Here is an 18,304-nt window from a genome sequence, read left to right as displayed (position 1 = left end):
GCATATATGCATATGTCTATGTGTGTGCACACTCCAGCTTAGTGCTGGATTCTTTGAGTTTTTGTCTTAAAACTTAAACCTCCCTAGGGTCCAGGACACACGCTCTACCCTGCAGATGCACAGAATGTAATTTTGGAACAAAAACATATTCTGATTCCTGATTAGTAATATATGCTTGAATAAAATCAGCACGAGGCTTTTGGTTTTCTTTTTTGAGACAAAGTTTCATTCTTTAGCCTAGGCTGAATTGGAATTCATGTGCAGTGATGTGTAAATGCCTATCCTATATACATGAGTGCACGTGCGCATGCGCGTGTTTGCACGTGTATGCACAGAGGTCAGTAGCAGGCTTCAGGTGTCTTCCTCAGGTGCCCCTTTCTACTAGAAAGCTAAATACACACATGCAAAATCTCAGAGGCTGTATTGGCACTGAGAGGGAGACCCTACTGGTCTAATTCCGTTCTCAAGGTAGCCATCAGCATGAAAAACAGATTCCCCACACCATTTGGAGCCTCCTAATGGGCATCACATAATCAACTGAACCTGTTGAAAATGAGCGTGTTAGGGCTGGAGAGATGGCTCAGAGGTTAAGAGCACTGGCTGTTCTTCCGGAGGTCCTGAGTTCAATTCCCAGCAACCACATGGTGGCTCACAACCATCTGTACTGAGATCTGGCGCCCTCCTCTGGTGTGTAGGCATATATCGAGGCAGAATGTTGTATACATAATTAATAAATCTTTAAAAAAAAATGAGCGTGTTACTTGATATTTTGTAGAAAGTTCTGGCAAGTACATCAGGCTGAAAGCCTACACGCCTGCAGCTGACTTTAATCAAAGCCTCATGAGCTGCAGGTGGCAGTCCCACGAAATGCTGCCATCTTTGGCCAAGCCTTCAAAACCAGACAGAGCAAGTCAGAGAGAAGAGCGAGTGTGGGCTTAGGCCAGGAAAAATGGAGAATTTTTTGCCTAGTGTACCATTGTGGGAAATCTTCTCCTATCTGACGCCTTCAGCTTGCTACAGGCTGCCCAGGTGAACAAGGTAAAGACTCTCCACTTTTTTCCTGCTAATTGACCAGCTCTGGGCCTGAACGCCTCCAGTTTGTATATTCCTGCAAAAGGCCCCGTTGGCCTTTCCCTCCCCCAGCCACGGAGTTAGCTACCCCAGCATCACACTCACACAGCCTTTCTTCACTCCTTAAACTGACTCTATTCAGCCCTGTCCACTCGGCTCTGATGCACTAGCTCGCAGCTCGCGGACTCATTTGCTTCTCTTGACCACTGGGAGTGTTGAGCTACAGGGCAGCAAAGGGATACACTGAGGGCTTGTGGGCTAGCATGGGCTAGCATCATCCGCTCTGAAGACCTCAAATCCTGGTAAATGAGCCAGGCGTGCTGGCACACACCTGTAATGGAAGCATGTGGGAGGCAGAAGCAAAGAGGACCAGAAGGTTGGGTCATAGTCAGCTAAGTGGTGAATTTAAAGCCGTCATAGGCTACGAGAGACCCTGTTGCAAAACAGTAATGGTAACAACAAAATTCTGCTAAATTAAAGGAACAAGCTGATGGGTGAAGTTGTGCCACTGATATGTGAGACCCTTGAGGCTCCCAGGTCAAAGGTTTGGGGACTGGCCCTCCATCCTCCAAGCTCTCGCAAGATGGCTAGCTGGGCCTGGAGAGCTGGGACTGCTTTTGATGAACCTGTGTAGGCCCGCCCAGCACAGAACAAATAGAGCAGGGGAGGCTTGCTGACTGACTTAAGGACTCCTTTCTCTCCTGCAGAGCTGGCATGAGGTTTCAGGCAGTGATCTCCTGTGGAGGTAAGGAAAGGGGCAGGACAGGGCTTCTGAGTCCGCCCCCGCACCTCTGGGGCTCTGAGGAGGTGAGCTGACTGGGATGTTATGACTGCCTTGCAGGAAGCTGTGTCTGAAAAGATGGCCCTGTTGCCGCATCCGCCTAGAGTTCCTGAATGCACAGACTTGGAAGCAGTTCTTCCTTAGCCAAACTAGGCAAGAATAGTCTATGACCTGGGCCAAGCCAGAAGACTTCATCTACAAAGAAATACCTGGGGACTTTGGTATGGACACCCAGTCGATATTTCCCCCATTCTATGCAGTCTTATGTTCTCATTGGATAAGAGAAAGGGAATTAGAATTTAATGGGTTGAGGTTGCTATCTAGCCATGGAACCAGCCCTGATTCTTGTCTCCTGTGATCTGAAGGAAAGACCCAGAGCGATGGTGTAACAGTGTAATGCCAGCCCAGCCCTATCTCCCCATTTCTCCAGAGGCTTCCTACCCTCCCTAGAATATACAGAAAATTGAATTGGAAAAATACTAAATAGCATAAGCTGTTATTTCCCTTTCCCTAAAAACCTCCTTGTGACCGTTTTCTGATGGGGAGCTACTTTAATTTTTACATTGTTCTTAGCATGTGCATATGTGATTATGTACATACACATTATGTGTATTCAGAAGACAACTTTGTGGGATCCATTCTCCTGATGGAAAGTCTTGTTGTTGGAGACAAGGCCTCATTATGTAAACTGGCCTGGAACTCAATATGTGGACCAGGCTGGCTTCAGACTTGAGATCTTCCTCTTTCCTGGGACTGGAACACCACCACACCTGGCTTTTTTCTTTCTTTCTTTTTTTTCTTTTTTCTTTTTTTTTTTTTTAAGAAAGGGTGTAATGTACCAAAGGCTGACCTCAAACTCCCCATATAGGAAACAGCAATGACTTTGAATTTTGGATCTTTCTGCTTCTAAATGAGGGCTGGGATTAGGGTTTATGGGATTATAGGAATAGAATCTAACACTCTACCGACCTTAGTTATAACCCTAGTCCCCAGGACCTACTTGGTATCTCTAGAAACAGATTAAAGAGTAAAAACTCTGAGCCAGAGGCCAACTTGCAGCTTGTCTGGCTGCCTCTCTTCCTCCTTCCACAGCTGTTACCCGAGCCTTCCTGCAAAGAGAGAGGGAAATGGAAACAAACCTTTTTTGAGTCACCCCTCAAATATCTAGTGTCCAAATATTGTTGGGGTTTCCTTGTAGGATTGGGTGATGTGAACTATCTCTTGGGGAGTGGCTTGACCAGAGAAGGACAAGGAAGATCGGTTGTCTGCATGGTGATATCCTTGACTTGCCTTTCTGCCTGGGATCTTCAAGAGGTGAGTCTGGCCCAGGAGCAGCTAAAGGGACCTAGACCTGAATCCTGAATTCATCTCTTGTTGCAGAGACAGGGTCTCCTTGTACAGCCCAGGCTGTCCTGGAACTCCTGATGCAGATTGACCTGCTTCTGCCTCCCCAGCGCTTGGGTTTAGGGTGTGCACCACCAGTTTCTCCCCCTCTATTTTTTTTTTAAGATTTATTCATTTTATGTGTACAAGTGTTTTTCCTGAATATATGGATGTGTGCCACATGTGTGCCTGGTGCCTGTGGAAGTCACAGGAGGGAGTCAGATTCCTTAGAACTGTAATTACAGATGGTTGTAAACTTTGGGTGCTGGGCCCTGAACCCAGGTTCCCTGTTGATTCATCCTCCGGTGCCTCTCCATGTCTTAAAGTTTTCATTTTAGAAGCTTTCTCTTACTCAGTTAGGTTTTCACTCATGTTTTTTTTTAAATATTTCTTTTTTATTTTATACGTGTGTATGCCTGTGAGTTTATGACTGGGGGCCGGCAGAGGCCAGAGAGGGCTGTGGGATGTTGGGTAGGCTCTACGAACCCATCTGCAAATGCAGTGACTGCTCTTAACTGCTGGACCACTGCTCCAGCCCTATACTCCAGGGTTTGGTTGTTGTCTTGAGGCTGTGCTTCCTTACTTGCTCCTGCGCTTTGTTTATTGCTAAGAGGAAGGCCACTGGTTTGTTTTGTTTATTGTTAATTTTGTAGCCTGTCAATTTGCTGGGAGCTTTTCAGTCCTAAGAGTTTTCTGGTGGAGTCTTCAGGGTCTCTTAAATACAGAATCACAGCTGGGTGGTGGTGCACGCCTTTAATCCCAGCACTCAAGAGGCAAAGGCAGGAAGATCTCTGAGTTTGAGGCCAGCCTGGTCTATAAGAGCTAGTTCTAGGACAGGCTCCAAAGCTACAGAGAAACCATGTCTCAAAAACCAGAAAAAAACAGAATCACCGTGTTTGCAAATAAGGTTACTTTAGCTTCTCCCTTTCCTATTGGCAGTCCTTTGACTAAAATAATACCATACTGTGTTAAGAGTGGAATAAGTGTGGTTCTCCTTGTCTTGTTTCTGGTGTTGCTGGAAATCCTTTGAGGGCATCCAAGAGGGAACAGTAAAGGAACTGCGGATGTGACTGCTCGTATGACTATAGTTTTAGATAAGAGAGAACAGCCAGAGGCACCTCAAGAGTCCAGAGCAGAGAAGGAGGGAAACTGAACATGGCCAGCAGGCTGGTCATGGCCAGAGCTAGGGAAGCAGGGGAGCAAGAGAGAATAGTGGAGACAGCAAGAGAACAGAGCACAGTGAGAGTAAGAAACAGAGAGAATAGTGAGTTAGAAGTGGGTGAGTAGTGCAAAGGGCCGCGAGACTGGAGGGTGAAGGCAGAGAGATCGGATGCTTATGAAAAAAGGAATCCTACACTAGCTCAGAACTAAGAAATAGGCCGATGTTTATTAAAAGGTAAAACTTACAAAGTCAGGGATTCTCTGTTTGAACGATGGATGAAGATCAGATCCAAAGCAAACCAAACAGCAAACAGGGCCGAGGGGGAAGCAGAGATGAAGGGGCCGGACGCCTTCCACATCCAGGTAAATAGTCTATGAGGCCACGCCCCAGGGGGCGGGTAGTTGTGAGCTATACACCTTCCCACAGCACCTCCCCCTTTTGTTTAAATAAGAGAGTTCTAAACCTACTACAAAATTATATACAATAAGAACAAATATCCTATTCTAACCAGCTTAAGTCTTATAATATAATAAATAACTTGGCCAAGTCATGAGAGGAAAGTAACTACATTCATCTAGTCTTCAACCCCATTGAAGATCTGAGAAGGGAAATATTACCTGAGTAACTAGGAAGTGCAATCAAACAACTTCCAAAACATGCAACAAATCATAAAGACAATTGGCTACCTGGGCAATCACCCAAAGTCACATTTGCAACTTTGAAGCAACCAACTTTGCTAAAGCCTAGAATAACTGACAGATTATTTTTAAAGGCAAGAAAATTTTCAGAACCATCTTACCCTGTCTTGGCAAGATTCAACAGTTCTGCTTATCCATTTCCGGATACTCCATGGCTTGATCAGGTCTTTCTAATACCACCTGCCCAGGAGTGGCACTGCCCACAGTGGGCCAAGCCCTCCCACACTGATGATTAATTAGGAAAATGCCCTCCAGACTTGCTTAGAAGCAATCTGTTGGAGATGGTTTTACAGTCAAGCTTCCTCTTCTCAGATAGCTCTAGCTTGTGTCAAGTTTACAAACACAGACTCACCACTAATAAAACAAAAACTAACGAGGACAGTTTGTCAAAAACAACCCTCATTGTGCTGAAAAATGTTCCTTCTATTCTGAGTTTCTTCAGGACTTATATCATGAGATGTTGGAATATGCCCTTTTCTGCATTTATTGACATTCAATTTCTATTCTCGAGTTTATTTATATAATTTATAACACTTATTGATTTTATATATATTAAACCATGTGTGCATCTCTATAATAAAGCCAGCTTGATTGTGGGAGTGATCTTTTTGGTATGTTTTTTTTTTTCTATTTCCCTGAGACAGTGTTTCTCTGCATAGCCCTGGCTGTCCTGGAAGTCACTCTATTGACTAGGCTGGCCTTGAACTCAAGAAATCCACCTGCCTCTTCCCAAGTGCTCAAATTAAAGGTGTAAGCCACCACCGTTCAGCTTGGTATATTCTTTTTCTAAGACTTATTTTTATTATTTTTACATTATTTCTGTGGGGGCGGGTATGTGCACATGAGTGCAGGTACCTGTAGAAGCCAGAAGAGGGAGTCAGATAACCATGGAGCTGAAGTTACAAGACAGTTGTAATTACCCTAGGTAGGCACTGGAAACTGAATTTGAGTCTTCTGGAAGAATAGTATTCTCATAACTGCTGAGCCATTTTTCCAGCCCCCTGTTGTACTCTTGAATTTGGTTTGCAAGTATTTTGTTGAGACTTTCTGTATTTATGTTCATTAGGGGGATTGACTGTTACTCTCCCACCCTATACTGCCTTTTTTTTTTTTTAAGGTTTATTATGTATCAAGTGTTCTGCCTGTATGTATCCCTGCAGGCCAGAAGAGGGCACCAGACCTCATTACAGATGGTTGTGAGCCACCATATGGTTGCTGGGAATTGAACTCAGGACCTTTGGAAGAGCAGGCAAGCTCTTAACCTCTGAGCCATCTCTCCAGCCCTATTTTTAATGTTTTATTTATTCTTGTTTTATGTGTATTGGGTGTTTTGCTTGCATGTACATCTGCATGAAAGTATCATATCCCCTGGTACTGGGGTTACAGACAGTTGTGGACTGTCACATGGGTGCTGGGAATTGAACCCAGGTCCTCTGCAAGAGCAGCCAGTGCCCTTAACCACTGAGCCATCTCTCCAGCACTCAAATATTTACTAATGGGGAGTCCATAATTTGGACAGAGATAGTGGAGAGAAAATTGAATTTTATCAGATAGTAAGGAAAAAGAATAATGTTGACACCCCAGTAAGTCCTTGGGGAAGAGTCGTTCAGGACTTAGACAATCTCCCTCCTCATATATGTGTGTGTGTTTGAGTCAAAGTCATATGATGTAGTCCTGGCTGGCCTGGAACTCACTGTGTAGACCATGCTATCTTCAAACTCAGAGATTAGCCTGCCTCTATCTCCTGAGTGCTGGGGTTAAAGACATATGCTACCATGCCCTGAAAAAGTCATATTGTTTTGTTTTGGGGTTTTTGTTTGTTGTTTTTTTTTTGGGTTTTTTTTTTTTTGAGAAGGGTTTCTCTGTGTAGCCCAAACTGTCCTGAAACTCACTACTCACTATGTAGACCAGGTTGGCCTCGAACCTAGAGATCTACCTGCCTCTGCCAAGTATTGTGATTAAAGGTGTGAAACACCACCACCCGGCCCTGTAAAAGTCTCTTTTATAAAAAGAAATGTGTAGCCAGCACTTGGGAAGCAAAGGCAGGCAGAACTCTGAGTTTGAGGCCAGCCTGGTCTACAGAGCAAGTTCCAGGACAGCTATGAGTGTTTCACAGAGAAACACTGTTTTAAAAAAATGAAGAAAATAATTCATCCTGGGCTTAGTGGTGCACTATGCTTAGTGCCCTTGGAGGTCAGAATAACAAGTCATTGGAGCCCCCTGGGACTGGAGCTAACAGTTGTGAGCTACTGTGTGGGTGCTGGAATTGAACCTAAATTCTCTAGAAGAACAGGTGCTCTCAAAAAAGCGCTGAGCCACTCTCCAGTCCCAGAGGGTCTCATTTTTTTATTTCTTAAAATTTTTTTTGGCTGTAGACATCTTTTTTTTTTTTTTAACTTATTATGCCTTCAGTGTTCTGCCTGCATGTATGTCTGCATGCCAGAAGAGGGCACCAGATCTCATTACAGATGGTTGTGAGCCACCATGTGGGTGCTGGGAATTGAACTCAGGTCCTCTGGAAGAGCAGCCCGTTCTCTTAACCTCTTAAGTCATCTCTCCAGCCCCCAGGTCTCATTTTTTTTAAAAAAAATCTGTTTTTTGTTTGCTTTGTTTTTCAAGACAATGTTTTTCTGTGTAGCTTTGGAGCCTGTCCTGGAACTTGCTCTGTAGACCAGGCTGGCCTTGAACTCAGAGATCCACCTGCCTTTGCTTCCCGAGTGCTGGGATTAAAGGCACGTGCCACCATGGCCCGAATTTGTCTATTTTTAATAATGCGACTGTGTGCAGGTCTGTGCATGTGAGTATAGGTGCCCACAGAGTCTAGGAGAGATTCAGATCCCTTGGAGCAGTCAAGGGTGAGCCACCCGAGGGAGGCACAGAATGCACTGAGCTGTCTCCCTGGGCTCTTAGAAAGTCTTCGTGGGATTGTGTGAGCCACTCTGGGGGGCAGGCTGATGCGTCTCAGAGTTGCCAGTGCTGCTTCCTTCATGTTTCAGGTTTTTCTACTGATGGACTGCTGGTGCTTTGATTTCAGGCAGGTGACATTTTCGGTAGCCTCTACATATTTAGGATTCCTGAATTACAGCTTATTTCTAGAGTCCCTGCATTGAAATACACTATTGACACTCTCCACTGCTCTCATCAGAAGAAATGGGTCTTCCTGAATAAGAAACATCCACACATCTCGCCAAAGGTAGGTCTGTTCTAGCAACTTCAACTTCTGGGGCAGGAGAGTCAAGGATGGTCCAGCCCTCTGGGAGGACTAGGCAGACTGCTCCTCTCTCCTGGACCCTATCTGAGCAGAAGTTGTCCTCAGTCAGAAGTGATGCTCTGGGAAGCAGTACTGCTCAGTCCCGTTGGCAAATGTCTATTAGTGTCCTTGAAACCCGGCTCAGCCAAAGGCAGGTGGAATAAGGGTCCCTGGAAGCCTTTACTTTGCTGGCCTTGAACTCACAGCAACCTTCCTGGACTGTGCTCCTATCCTCCCCAGGAATCTACCTCTAGCACTGGCTTTCAGATTTCATACCTGTTGGAGGCCCTGCTGGTCAGATGTTGCAGTCTGCCATGATCATGGCCTGGCAGTCCTCTCCAAACTACAATTTGGAGGACCTGTCCTGTGCTCCCCCCTTTTCCTCGCCTCCCCTCCCCTGAATTCTTCCTGCTCTCTATCTCTAAGCACGGATGCCTGACTTAGCTCAGGTGTGACCCTTGACACAGTTCCCTGCAGGAGCTTGAAGCTTTCTGCCTGCTGCCCAAAAGGTAATCAGACCTTGTGTTGTACGGAGCCTTCGGATAGGACCCTGCTGCCACATACGGAGCCTCAGGGTAGGAGGGTGCTGTTTAATACAAATTAGGTGAGGCCCCAGCCATTGTCCCCTTCCTGTGTATTTTCCTTACTCTGGAATAAAGCTGAACTCTTAACACCAAAGCAGTCTCCCGGAAGGTATTTCAGTCTTGCTCACAGCCCAGACAAGGCCTTGCTTGCTGCTTCTGCCCCCCTGTGGTTGGACCATGGGGAAAGAGGGGACCCACATGTACCCAGCGCTCTTTATACTCCCTTCCCTCTTAACTCTCTGCTCTCTGGTGCTCGTTCAGAGGTACTGGGAGGCAGCCGGTCTGCTCAGAGCCAAGCCCTTCCTCAGGGCCCATCATATTTATTTACTTTTGTACATTGCTGTACTTTCAGAGCCAGCCTGGGTTATGGTAAGACTGTCTCAATGCCTCCTCATTAAAAAAAAAAAAAAAAAAAAAAAAAAAAAAATCCTGAACTGGTCCTCTACTTCTGTTTGATGAGGGGGCCGTTGTGAGAGGGTGACTGAGTCGCCCTTTGACCTAGGTCAGGAACTCCATTCTATTTCTGTCTCAGAACATGGCAGGAGAGACAGGAAGACAGTTACAAATTCATTTAGCAGAAGCAATGACTGCTCGGCCCTATCTGCAGTGGGGAAGGGAGCCAGCTACACAGCGGTTCCTCTAAAGCCCCTTTCCCTGAGGTGCGGATGTGCCAGACCCCTACTGAGCTGCTCTTTATTTACTCTGCTGTGCAACCCTCTCTCCGCAGGTGTTTTTAATGAACAGCTTACTGAGGCCATCGGAGTACCCCACCCCTGTGTTTGCCACTATAACACTTACGTTCTGCGACAGAGCCTTCTGGACCCCATGGCAGGAAGACAGGATAACACTGGTGTTCCAGAGAGGCTCCCCCGAGAGACTCGGGATTTACCACGTATGATATAAAAATGGAAAAAACCAAGAACAAAATAGATGTTAGAGGTAAACCTTGCCACCTTAAAAATTTCTCAAGCCAGGCTTAATGGCACATGCCCCAAATTGGGAGCCTACAGCTGGAAAGCTTCACAGAGGGGCCATCTCATAAAACAAAGATCAGGCTGGTGAGGGGGCTTTGTGTGCCTTCGTGCACACACACACACAGATACACGCACACAGATACACGCACACAGATGATACACGCACACAGATGATACACGCACACAGATGATACACGCACACAGATGATACACGCACACAGATGATACACGCACACAGATGATACACGCACACAGATGATACACGCACACAGATGATACACGCACACAGATGATACACGCACACTGATGATAGCTAAAACAGTAAAAAGACCAAGAAGGGTGGTGCACACCTTTTAATCCCAGCACTCAGGAGGCAGAAGCAGGCAAATTCTGTGAATTTGAGGCAAGTTCAATGACAGCCTGGTCTACAAAGTAAGTTCCAGACCAGCCAGGGCTGTTACAAAGAAACTGTCTCAAAAAAAAAAAAAAAAAAAACAAAAAACCCACAAAACAAAAACAAAACCAAGTAAACAAACACAAAACAAAACAAAATAAAAACAACAACAACAACAACAACAAAAACCCTTTTATTATGGGACCGGCAAAATGGCTTAGTGGTGGCTCTCAATCTGTGGGTCCTGACCCCTTTGGCGAACCTCTGTCTCAAAAAATATTTACACGGGTGGTGGTGGCGCACGCCTTTAATCCCAGCACTCGGGAGGCAGAGGCAGGCGGATCTCTGTGAGTTCGAGACCAGCCTGGTCTACAAGAGCTAGTTCCAGGACAGGCTCCAAAGCCGCAGAGAAACCCTGTCTCGAAAAACAAAACAAAACAACAAAAAAAAATATTTACATTATGACTCATAACAGAAAAATTAGTTATGAAGTAGCGATGAAAATAATTTTATGGTTGGGGGTCACACAACATGAAAAACTGTATTAAAAGTCTCAGCGATGGGGCTGGAGAGATGGCTCAGTGGTTAAGAGCGCTGCCTGCTCTTCCAAAGGTCCTGAGTTCAATTCCCAGCAACCACATGGTGGCTCACAGCCATCTGTAATGGGGTCTGGTACCCTCTTCTGGCCTGCAGGCACACGCACAGACAGAATATTGTATACATAATAAATAAATATTTAAAAAAAAAATAAAAGTCTCAGCGTTAGGAATGTTGAGAACCACAGGTCTAGACACAGGGACACTCAGCTGCCAAGCCGGAAAACTTAGTTCTCTCCCAATTAAATAAGTCCCTCAAGTTATTTATCCCTGACTGTCACATGTGTGCCTGTGGCATGAATACCTACACAATCATGTTAAAAACAATTTTTAAATTTAAAAGAAATGCTATTTTCTTATATCTCAGAAGTACTCATATGAAGCCATAAATGCATGACTTTGGTTGTTTTTATTTTTTTATTTACTTATTTTTTTGAGACTGGGTTTCTCTATAACCCTGGCTGTCCTGGAACTTGCTCTGTAGATCAGGCTGACCTTCGAACTTAGTTTTCCACTGGACTCTGGGATTAAAGGCATGTATCCCCATGATGATTGGACTCTGTGGTTAAAGGCATGTATCTTCATTTTGATTGGACTCTCTGGGGTTAAAGGCGTGTATCCCCATGATGATGCAAGTCTTTGTAAAGGGAGCAGAAGGCTCCTTAGCTAAATGTGAACTCAAGCCTCTTTGCTGGCTACATTCAACTGGTTACTACACTCTACCCTGCTCTCTTGGGCAGCATATTTCCATTTATGTTGACAGAGGTTTCTGTTCTGCCTGGTCCCAAAGAAACACACAGAGGTCTATATTAATTATAAACTGGTTACCTGTTAGCTCAGGCATCTTATTAACTCTTACATCCTACATTAACCCATAATTCTTGTCTGTGTCAGCCACGTGGCTTGGCACCTTTTATCAGGGAGGCATTCTCATCTTGCTTCCTCTGTGTCTTGTTTTCTCTGTGACAACTACAGACTGACTCTTTCAGCCGCCTCTACTTTCTGCCTGGTTGCCCGGCCTATACGTCCTGCCTGGCTACTGGTCAATCAACGTTTTATTAAAACAATACAATTGACAGGGTACAAGGCCATTGTCCCACAACACATTTATATCATGTATTAGGGACTGGGTTCTAATGTCCTAATGTCCTTTCTCAGTACAGGTGTCTTTCCAGTGTTCGGACTATTATTGATTGTTCAAACTGTCATTGTCACAGTCTGCTTTTCCACGGTCAAGGCTGTGGATCTGTCAGTCCACTGGACTGTCTTCATGGTCTCCACCAGGCTAGAGTCCCATGGAAGTAGGGTATGATTCAGAAGTTGCCCATGTACTTTGTGTTTTCTATGGAGCAGTGCATGAAGTTGCAATGATTCAGAAGTTGCCCACCTATTTTGTGTGTTTTGCATGGAGCAGTTCATAAAGTTGCAGCCTTTCGGTTACCATATTACATCGAGAGCCTAGGATGATGGGAGTCAGCGTTAAGAATGCGATTGTGTTTTCAAGCAAGTCAGATTCGTCTATAACATGCAAGGCATCCAGCTGCAGAGATTTGAAGGTTGCTTCAAAGGACCATGAAATTACTCGTGGTATGTCAGTCTGGGATGCCTCCTTTCCAGTGGTGGTTTTTTTTTTTTTTTTTTTTTTTTCAAGACAGGGTTTCCCTGTAGTTCCTAGAGCCTGTCCTGGAACTAGCTCTTGTAGACCAGGCTGGCCTCAAACTCAGAGATCCGCCTGCCCTTGCCTCCCAGAGTGCTGGGATTAAAGGCGTGCATTACCACCACCTGTATGGATTTATGTTTTTAGTTTATTACTGTTGGGACATGTACATATGCACGCCCACACAGAGGCCAGAGGCCAGCTTTCCGGAGTTAGTGCTTTTCTCCTTCCACCCTTCCACAGACTCGAGGGATGGAAATCAGAGTACCAGGCTCACTAGCAAGTGCCTTTACCTGATGGGCCATCTCGTGGGCCCTTTCCTTGTATTTTGATGTGACCTTGACTCCTGTCCACTCATATCTGGGTGTCCTTTGAAGGATCCCCTCCACGTCATCTCTACATTTACTGATGGTTCTTTGGATGTGTACACGTGGGAGGAGAGAAGGCTATACCTCAGGAAGTGTTACCGCCTACAAAACGAGACACATGTGGGACCACAAAGGTAAGCGCTGCTTTGCAACTTAAACTCTACCTTAATAATAATATAAAAAACTTCTGAATAAAAATGCATTTTTAAAATGCATTTTACTTTCTGTAAAGAGATATGACTAGGTGTATGATCCCAGCATCACATAAAAACCAGTATTGTGTTGTGTGTGCAGAGGGGGGAAGGGGAGAAATGGGGAGAGACAGAAGCTGCCTCTTTGAGAGGGAGATAGGAAGAGACTCAGGCTGGAAGCTGGAGATCAGCTTGCCTTGGATGGGGAAGGGAGTGGGCATGGCCCGTCTCTTAAAGTGACAGAAAAGTCCATTCCATACCTTTAATCCTAGCACTTGGGAGGCAGAGGCAGATAGATGGGTCTCTTGTCAGTTCCAGGACAGCCAGGGCTGTTACAGAGAAACACCCTGTCTGGGCGATAGTAGGGGGGGAGAATTACTAGTTCTTGTGATTGTGGCAGGCACAGTTACATTGTCAGTAGTTTGACTCCCACAGTAGAAACCAAAGCCTTCCTACTTTGTCTTTAATGGCAGGATGGGCCTGAGTTCTGTGCCCACTTGGGTTGCTTCATTCATGGAGTTGTTTTGTTTTTTTTTTTAAATCTCCTTTGGCTAACTTTTCCCATGAGCTTTACTTGCCTTCATCCAGATTATTTTCAATGAGCAAGGTGTGCTGGACATGCCTAGTTCCTAGCACTGAGCACACCGAGGCAAGGACTGATTGCAAATTTCAGGCCATCTTGGACATTTAGTGAAACACCCCCTTACCCTACTCCCAATCTCCAAAAGAACGGAAAAAGTTTACTTTGAATTGTTTTTTCGTCTTTTGTTTTTTTGTTTTTTGTTTTGTTTTGAGACGGGGTCTCTCTGTATAGGCCTGGCTGTCCTGGTACTCTGTAGACCAGGCTAGCCTTGAACTCAGATCCACCTTCCTCTGTCTCCTGAGTGCTGGGTTTAAAGTGTAGGCCATCATTGCCTATCCCGAGTCCATTTTCAACAAGGATCAACAGCACATAACAACTTACCAATATAATTTATATTACATGTATGACTTAATGATATTTTCTCCCTATGGATATGGGAGCACACACCTATAAATTCACCACTCATGAAACTAAGGTAGAAGGATTACCTCAAGTTTGAAACCAGCCTAGGCTACATTCAAATTCAATGCTAACTTATATAGTGAAACCTTACTTAAAAAATATTTTTTGCACTCTGTAGGCTTTCTCTTTGTTTTGTTGTTTTTGTTTTGTTGTTTTTACCCACTTTGCTGTGGATAAGCTTTTTGGTTTGATTCAATCCTATTCTCCAATTCCTGGTTTGTTTGCCTGTGTTTGGGGTCCTAGCCAAGAACTCTAGCCTTGCCCAGAGTCATAAAACGTTTTCTATAGATTTGCTTTTAGTTGTTTCCAAGTTTTGGGTCTGATCTTATCTTGAATCTGTTCTGAGATAATTATTGAATTATTGATTAGTGGGTGATACATGAACGTGGTGTTTAGCTAACTTCCTCAACACCGTTTCTTAGAGACTACCGTTTCCCTTAGACCATGAATGTGTGGGCTCTGGGACTGGTCTCTGATGGACCTGTTTCTATGGCAACGCCGCTCTGCTTTTTTTGCATAGTAGCTCCGCGTGATGCATTTTAAAATCTAGCATTGTGATAACTCTTAGTTTTGTTGCTTTGGTCAAGAAGGCCTTCGCTATATAAAGTGTGTGTTGTGTTGGTTGTTTTGAGACATCCTTTATATCCCAGGCTGGCCTGGAAATTGCTATGTAGCCAAGGCTAGCCTAAAGCTTTATGTATCCAAAGATTGCCTTGAACTCCTGATCTGCTGCCTCTCAGTCTGTCTCTTGTCATCAGTTTATTCTCTTTCAGGGTTTGGACAGGGCTTTACTATCCCTTCTGCCTTCTGTTGGTGTGATGAGAGAGCTATTGACATTGGAGTCTGTCACTCTGTAGATCCAGGTGTCATGTCCCTCTGATTTCAAGTTTTCTGTTCAGTGTTGTGTGTCATCCCCTCCTCCCCCATAACAGGGTTTCTCTGTGTAGTTCTGGTTGTCCTGGAACTCACTCTGTAGACCAGGCTGACCTTGAACTCTGAGATCTGCCTGCCTCTGCTTTCAGAGTGCTGAGATTAAAGTTGGTGGTGTGCCAAATTTTATTCAGTCTTTAGAAATTTGATTATGATGTATCTAGTGCGAATATTTGGAATTTAATGTGTTTGGGCTTGATCAGCTTTTGCCTCTGTAGATTTACCATTTTGGGGGAGGTATTTGTCTTTCTTGTGCTGGGGGAGTGAATCTGGATCTTGCACATGTAAAGTATGAATTCTGCTAATGAACTTTACCCCAAAACTTTAGGGCATTTTGCTGTGTTCTTAACATGCCCGGTGTGGGGAGAGGGAAGGGTTGCTTTTTTTTTTTTTCTCAGTGCAGAGGAAGAAATGGCTGACAGGGCTCCCTGAGTCTGCAGGGCCAGGAGCAGGAGAGGTGTGGACCTGGATTTGCACTCACAGGGCAGGTCTGACATTTATGAGTTCCTGAGAGAGCGTGGTAGATATGCCCCTCCCCTCCATGATTGACAGGACTGCGCCGCACTGTCTCCACGTCACCCGATGGGAAAGGGCGCACTGATGCTTCTACTATATCCACTTTGAGTAGACCAAGTATAGCCAAGGGAGCAGAATTCAATTTTAAATGAATTTATAAATTAAAAATCTTTTTTTTTGTTTGTGTTTGAGTCAAAGTCTCACTGTGTAGCCTAGACTAACCTCAGACTGCCTCAAACTCATCTGTTTTCCTGCCTCAGCCTCTAAGTTGATGTGATTTAAGGCATGTGACATCACACCGGGCTTCCCTCGTTGCTAAGTTCAGATAGCCCTGTCAGAGAACTGAGAACTGTGGCAGAGCCCTAGCACAGGAGGCTGGGATTGACACTCATGCTAGGAAGGCTACCTTTGCCAATGTGTGCAGCTACACAAAAATAACCTGAGATGGCTCAGCAGGTAAGGCAGTCGCCACCAAGCTGGCAGCCTGAGCGGAGTCTCTGGATCTTGCTTGGATGGAGAGAGCTGATTCCCATAGGTTATTCTTTTTTTTAAATTTTAAGATTTATTTATTATATATACAACATTTGGCCCCCATGTATGCCTGCAGACCAGAAGAAGTCACCAGATCTCATTACAGATGGTTGTGAACCACCATGTGGTTGCTGGGAATTGAACTCAGGACCTCTGGAAGAGCACTCAGTGCTCTTAACCTCTGAGTCATCTCTCCAGCCCCCCATAGGTTATTCTTTAACACACACACACCGTGAATAAATAACAAGGTTTTTTTTCTTCCTTTTTGAGACAGGGTTTCTGTGTTGCTTTGAAGTCTGTTCTGGAACTAGCTCTCGTAGACCAGGATAGCCTCAAACTCACAGATCTGCCTGCCTCTGCCTCCCGAGTGCTGGGATTAAAGGCGTGAGCTACCACTGCCTGGCAAATTCTTAAGTTTTAAACGTTTAGGACTGTGAATAAAGAGCCGGCATTGTTGATGCTGTCCCCCAACCTGTGCACTGACGTCTTGTTTTTGTCTTTCCCCTTTGGCAGCATCATCTCCAAAGCACAGTGCAATAATGTGAGCATAGCTCGCGTGGTGGGGACAGGTTCCGCATGCTCTGCTCTGTCGGCATATATTTTTGAAAGTCTGCTCCTGAAAACTAATTGAATGGGCTGTCCTCTTCCTTATTATAATAAACCTCTATTTGCAAGGCCAAACTTGTGATTTTTAGTGTTGCTAAGAAATGATGAGGACAGATATGGTGCACCTGCCTTTAATCCCAGCCCTCAGGAGGCAGAGGCAGGCTGATCTCTGAGTTCGAGGGCAGCCTAGTCTACAGAGTGACCAGGGATAAATAAGGACACCTTTTCTCTGAAACAAAACCCATGGCTAGATGTGTATGCAATTTGGTTGTCAATCTGTCATCCCATTGATTCTAGAGTTGACCAGGTTGTGTGGGCGGATATCCATCTTTCCGTGCCTATCGCTGTAGAAGCTAGGCTCAGATGAAGAGCATTACTTTCCTGAATAAAAAAGCACCTTTTAAGCCAAGCAATGGTGGTGCACGCCTCTAACCCCAGCACTTGGGAGGCAGAGGCAGAGGCAGATAGATTTCTCAAGTTTGAGGTCAACATCCTCTACAGAGTGAGTTCCAGGACAGCCGGGGTACACAGAAAAGCCCGGTCTTGAAAAACAAAATAGGCAGTTTTCAAATTATTTTTTGAGATTGTAATACAACTCTACCATCTCCCCCTTCTTCCTTCAAGCCTTCCCATATACCCTCTCCCCTGCTCTCTTTTGAATTCTTAACCTCCTTTTTTCACACCATTTTTTAAAATTAAGCCTGCTCATAGTAACATACCCCCTTCAGCAGGGCCACACCTCGTAATCCTTCCAAAATAGTTCCAACTAGGGACCAAGTATTCAAACACTTGAACCAGGGGTGGGGAGGAGATCACACGCACGCACACCACACGCACACATGCACACCACACACATCCACATACAAAAAGTTCATAACTAAGTCACTGGGTGGTGAAAGCAAAGGTCCTCAGCAGTATGGTGACCAAGGTTAGCATGGGTTATATTACATCCTGTTGCAAAAGAAATAAGACCAAGGCAGTTAAGACCGTAGCTGCTCTTCCAAATGTCCTGGGTTCAATTCCCAGTACCCACATGGCAGCTCACAACTAAAAATCCAGTTCCTGGGGATTCAATGTTCTCTTCTGGCCTCCAACGGCCCTACATGCTTCTGGTGCACAGATGTGTAGTCAGACAAAACAAGGCTCCTGGGAGTCTAGGGAAGGATGGCACATGTCTGCCATCCCAGCACCCAGGAGGCTGAGCCTGGCCACAGGGAGTTCAAGGCAGCCTGGACTGTGTAACACCCTAAAAGTAAATAAATAAAGCTATTAAGGATAAATTTTCTGAGTTGGGGAATGAAAATAATACAAAGTGAAAAAAAGCAGGCAAAACGATGTCTTCATATTTTCATAGAAGTCCAAGGAATTTCACAATGAAATTCAGGGTTTCAGCCAAATTCGAGTCATCAGAACTCGGATGCCAGACTCCTCGAAAAGCAATACCCTGGGGATGAGCTGAGGGGACTCTTGCCATTGGAAGCAAGTGATGGTGGTGGCTGGCTCAGACAGAACAAAACCAGAAATAACTCTCTAAAGTTCAAACAGAAAGGACACAAATTCTTGGCAC

The 18,304-nt window shown here is 45.0% G+C and overlaps 1 protein-coding gene across 1 annotated transcript; it reads left to right on the top strand.

The window, feature by feature from the left end:
• The first annotated feature begins 949 nt into the window (after positions 1-949).
• On the top strand, positions 950-16,762 carry Fbxw12 (F-box and WD repeat domain containing 12). Its single transcript, XM_042054752.1, is given in 14 exon segments — positions 950-995; positions 998-1,038; positions 1,779-1,816; positions 1,913-2,073; positions 3,051-3,170; positions 4,632-4,759; positions 8,130-8,288; positions 9,657-9,782; positions 9,784-9,868; positions 12,349-12,402; positions 12,405-12,449; positions 12,698-12,858; positions 12,928-13,052; positions 16,645-16,762. Coding segments are annotated over 14 exon segments (1,407 nt in total).
• Positions 16,763-18,304: the final 1,542 nt, after the last annotated feature.

The sequence above is a fragment of the Arvicola amphibius genome, chromosome 3, assembly GCF_903992535.2.
Source record: "Arvicola amphibius chromosome 3, mArvAmp1.2, whole genome shotgun sequence".
Taxonomy (NCBI): Eukaryota; Metazoa; Chordata; class Mammalia; order Rodentia; family Cricetidae; genus Arvicola; species Arvicola amphibius.
Note: the sequence above shows the minus strand (reverse complement) of the source record. Positions and strands in the feature narration are given on the sequence as shown.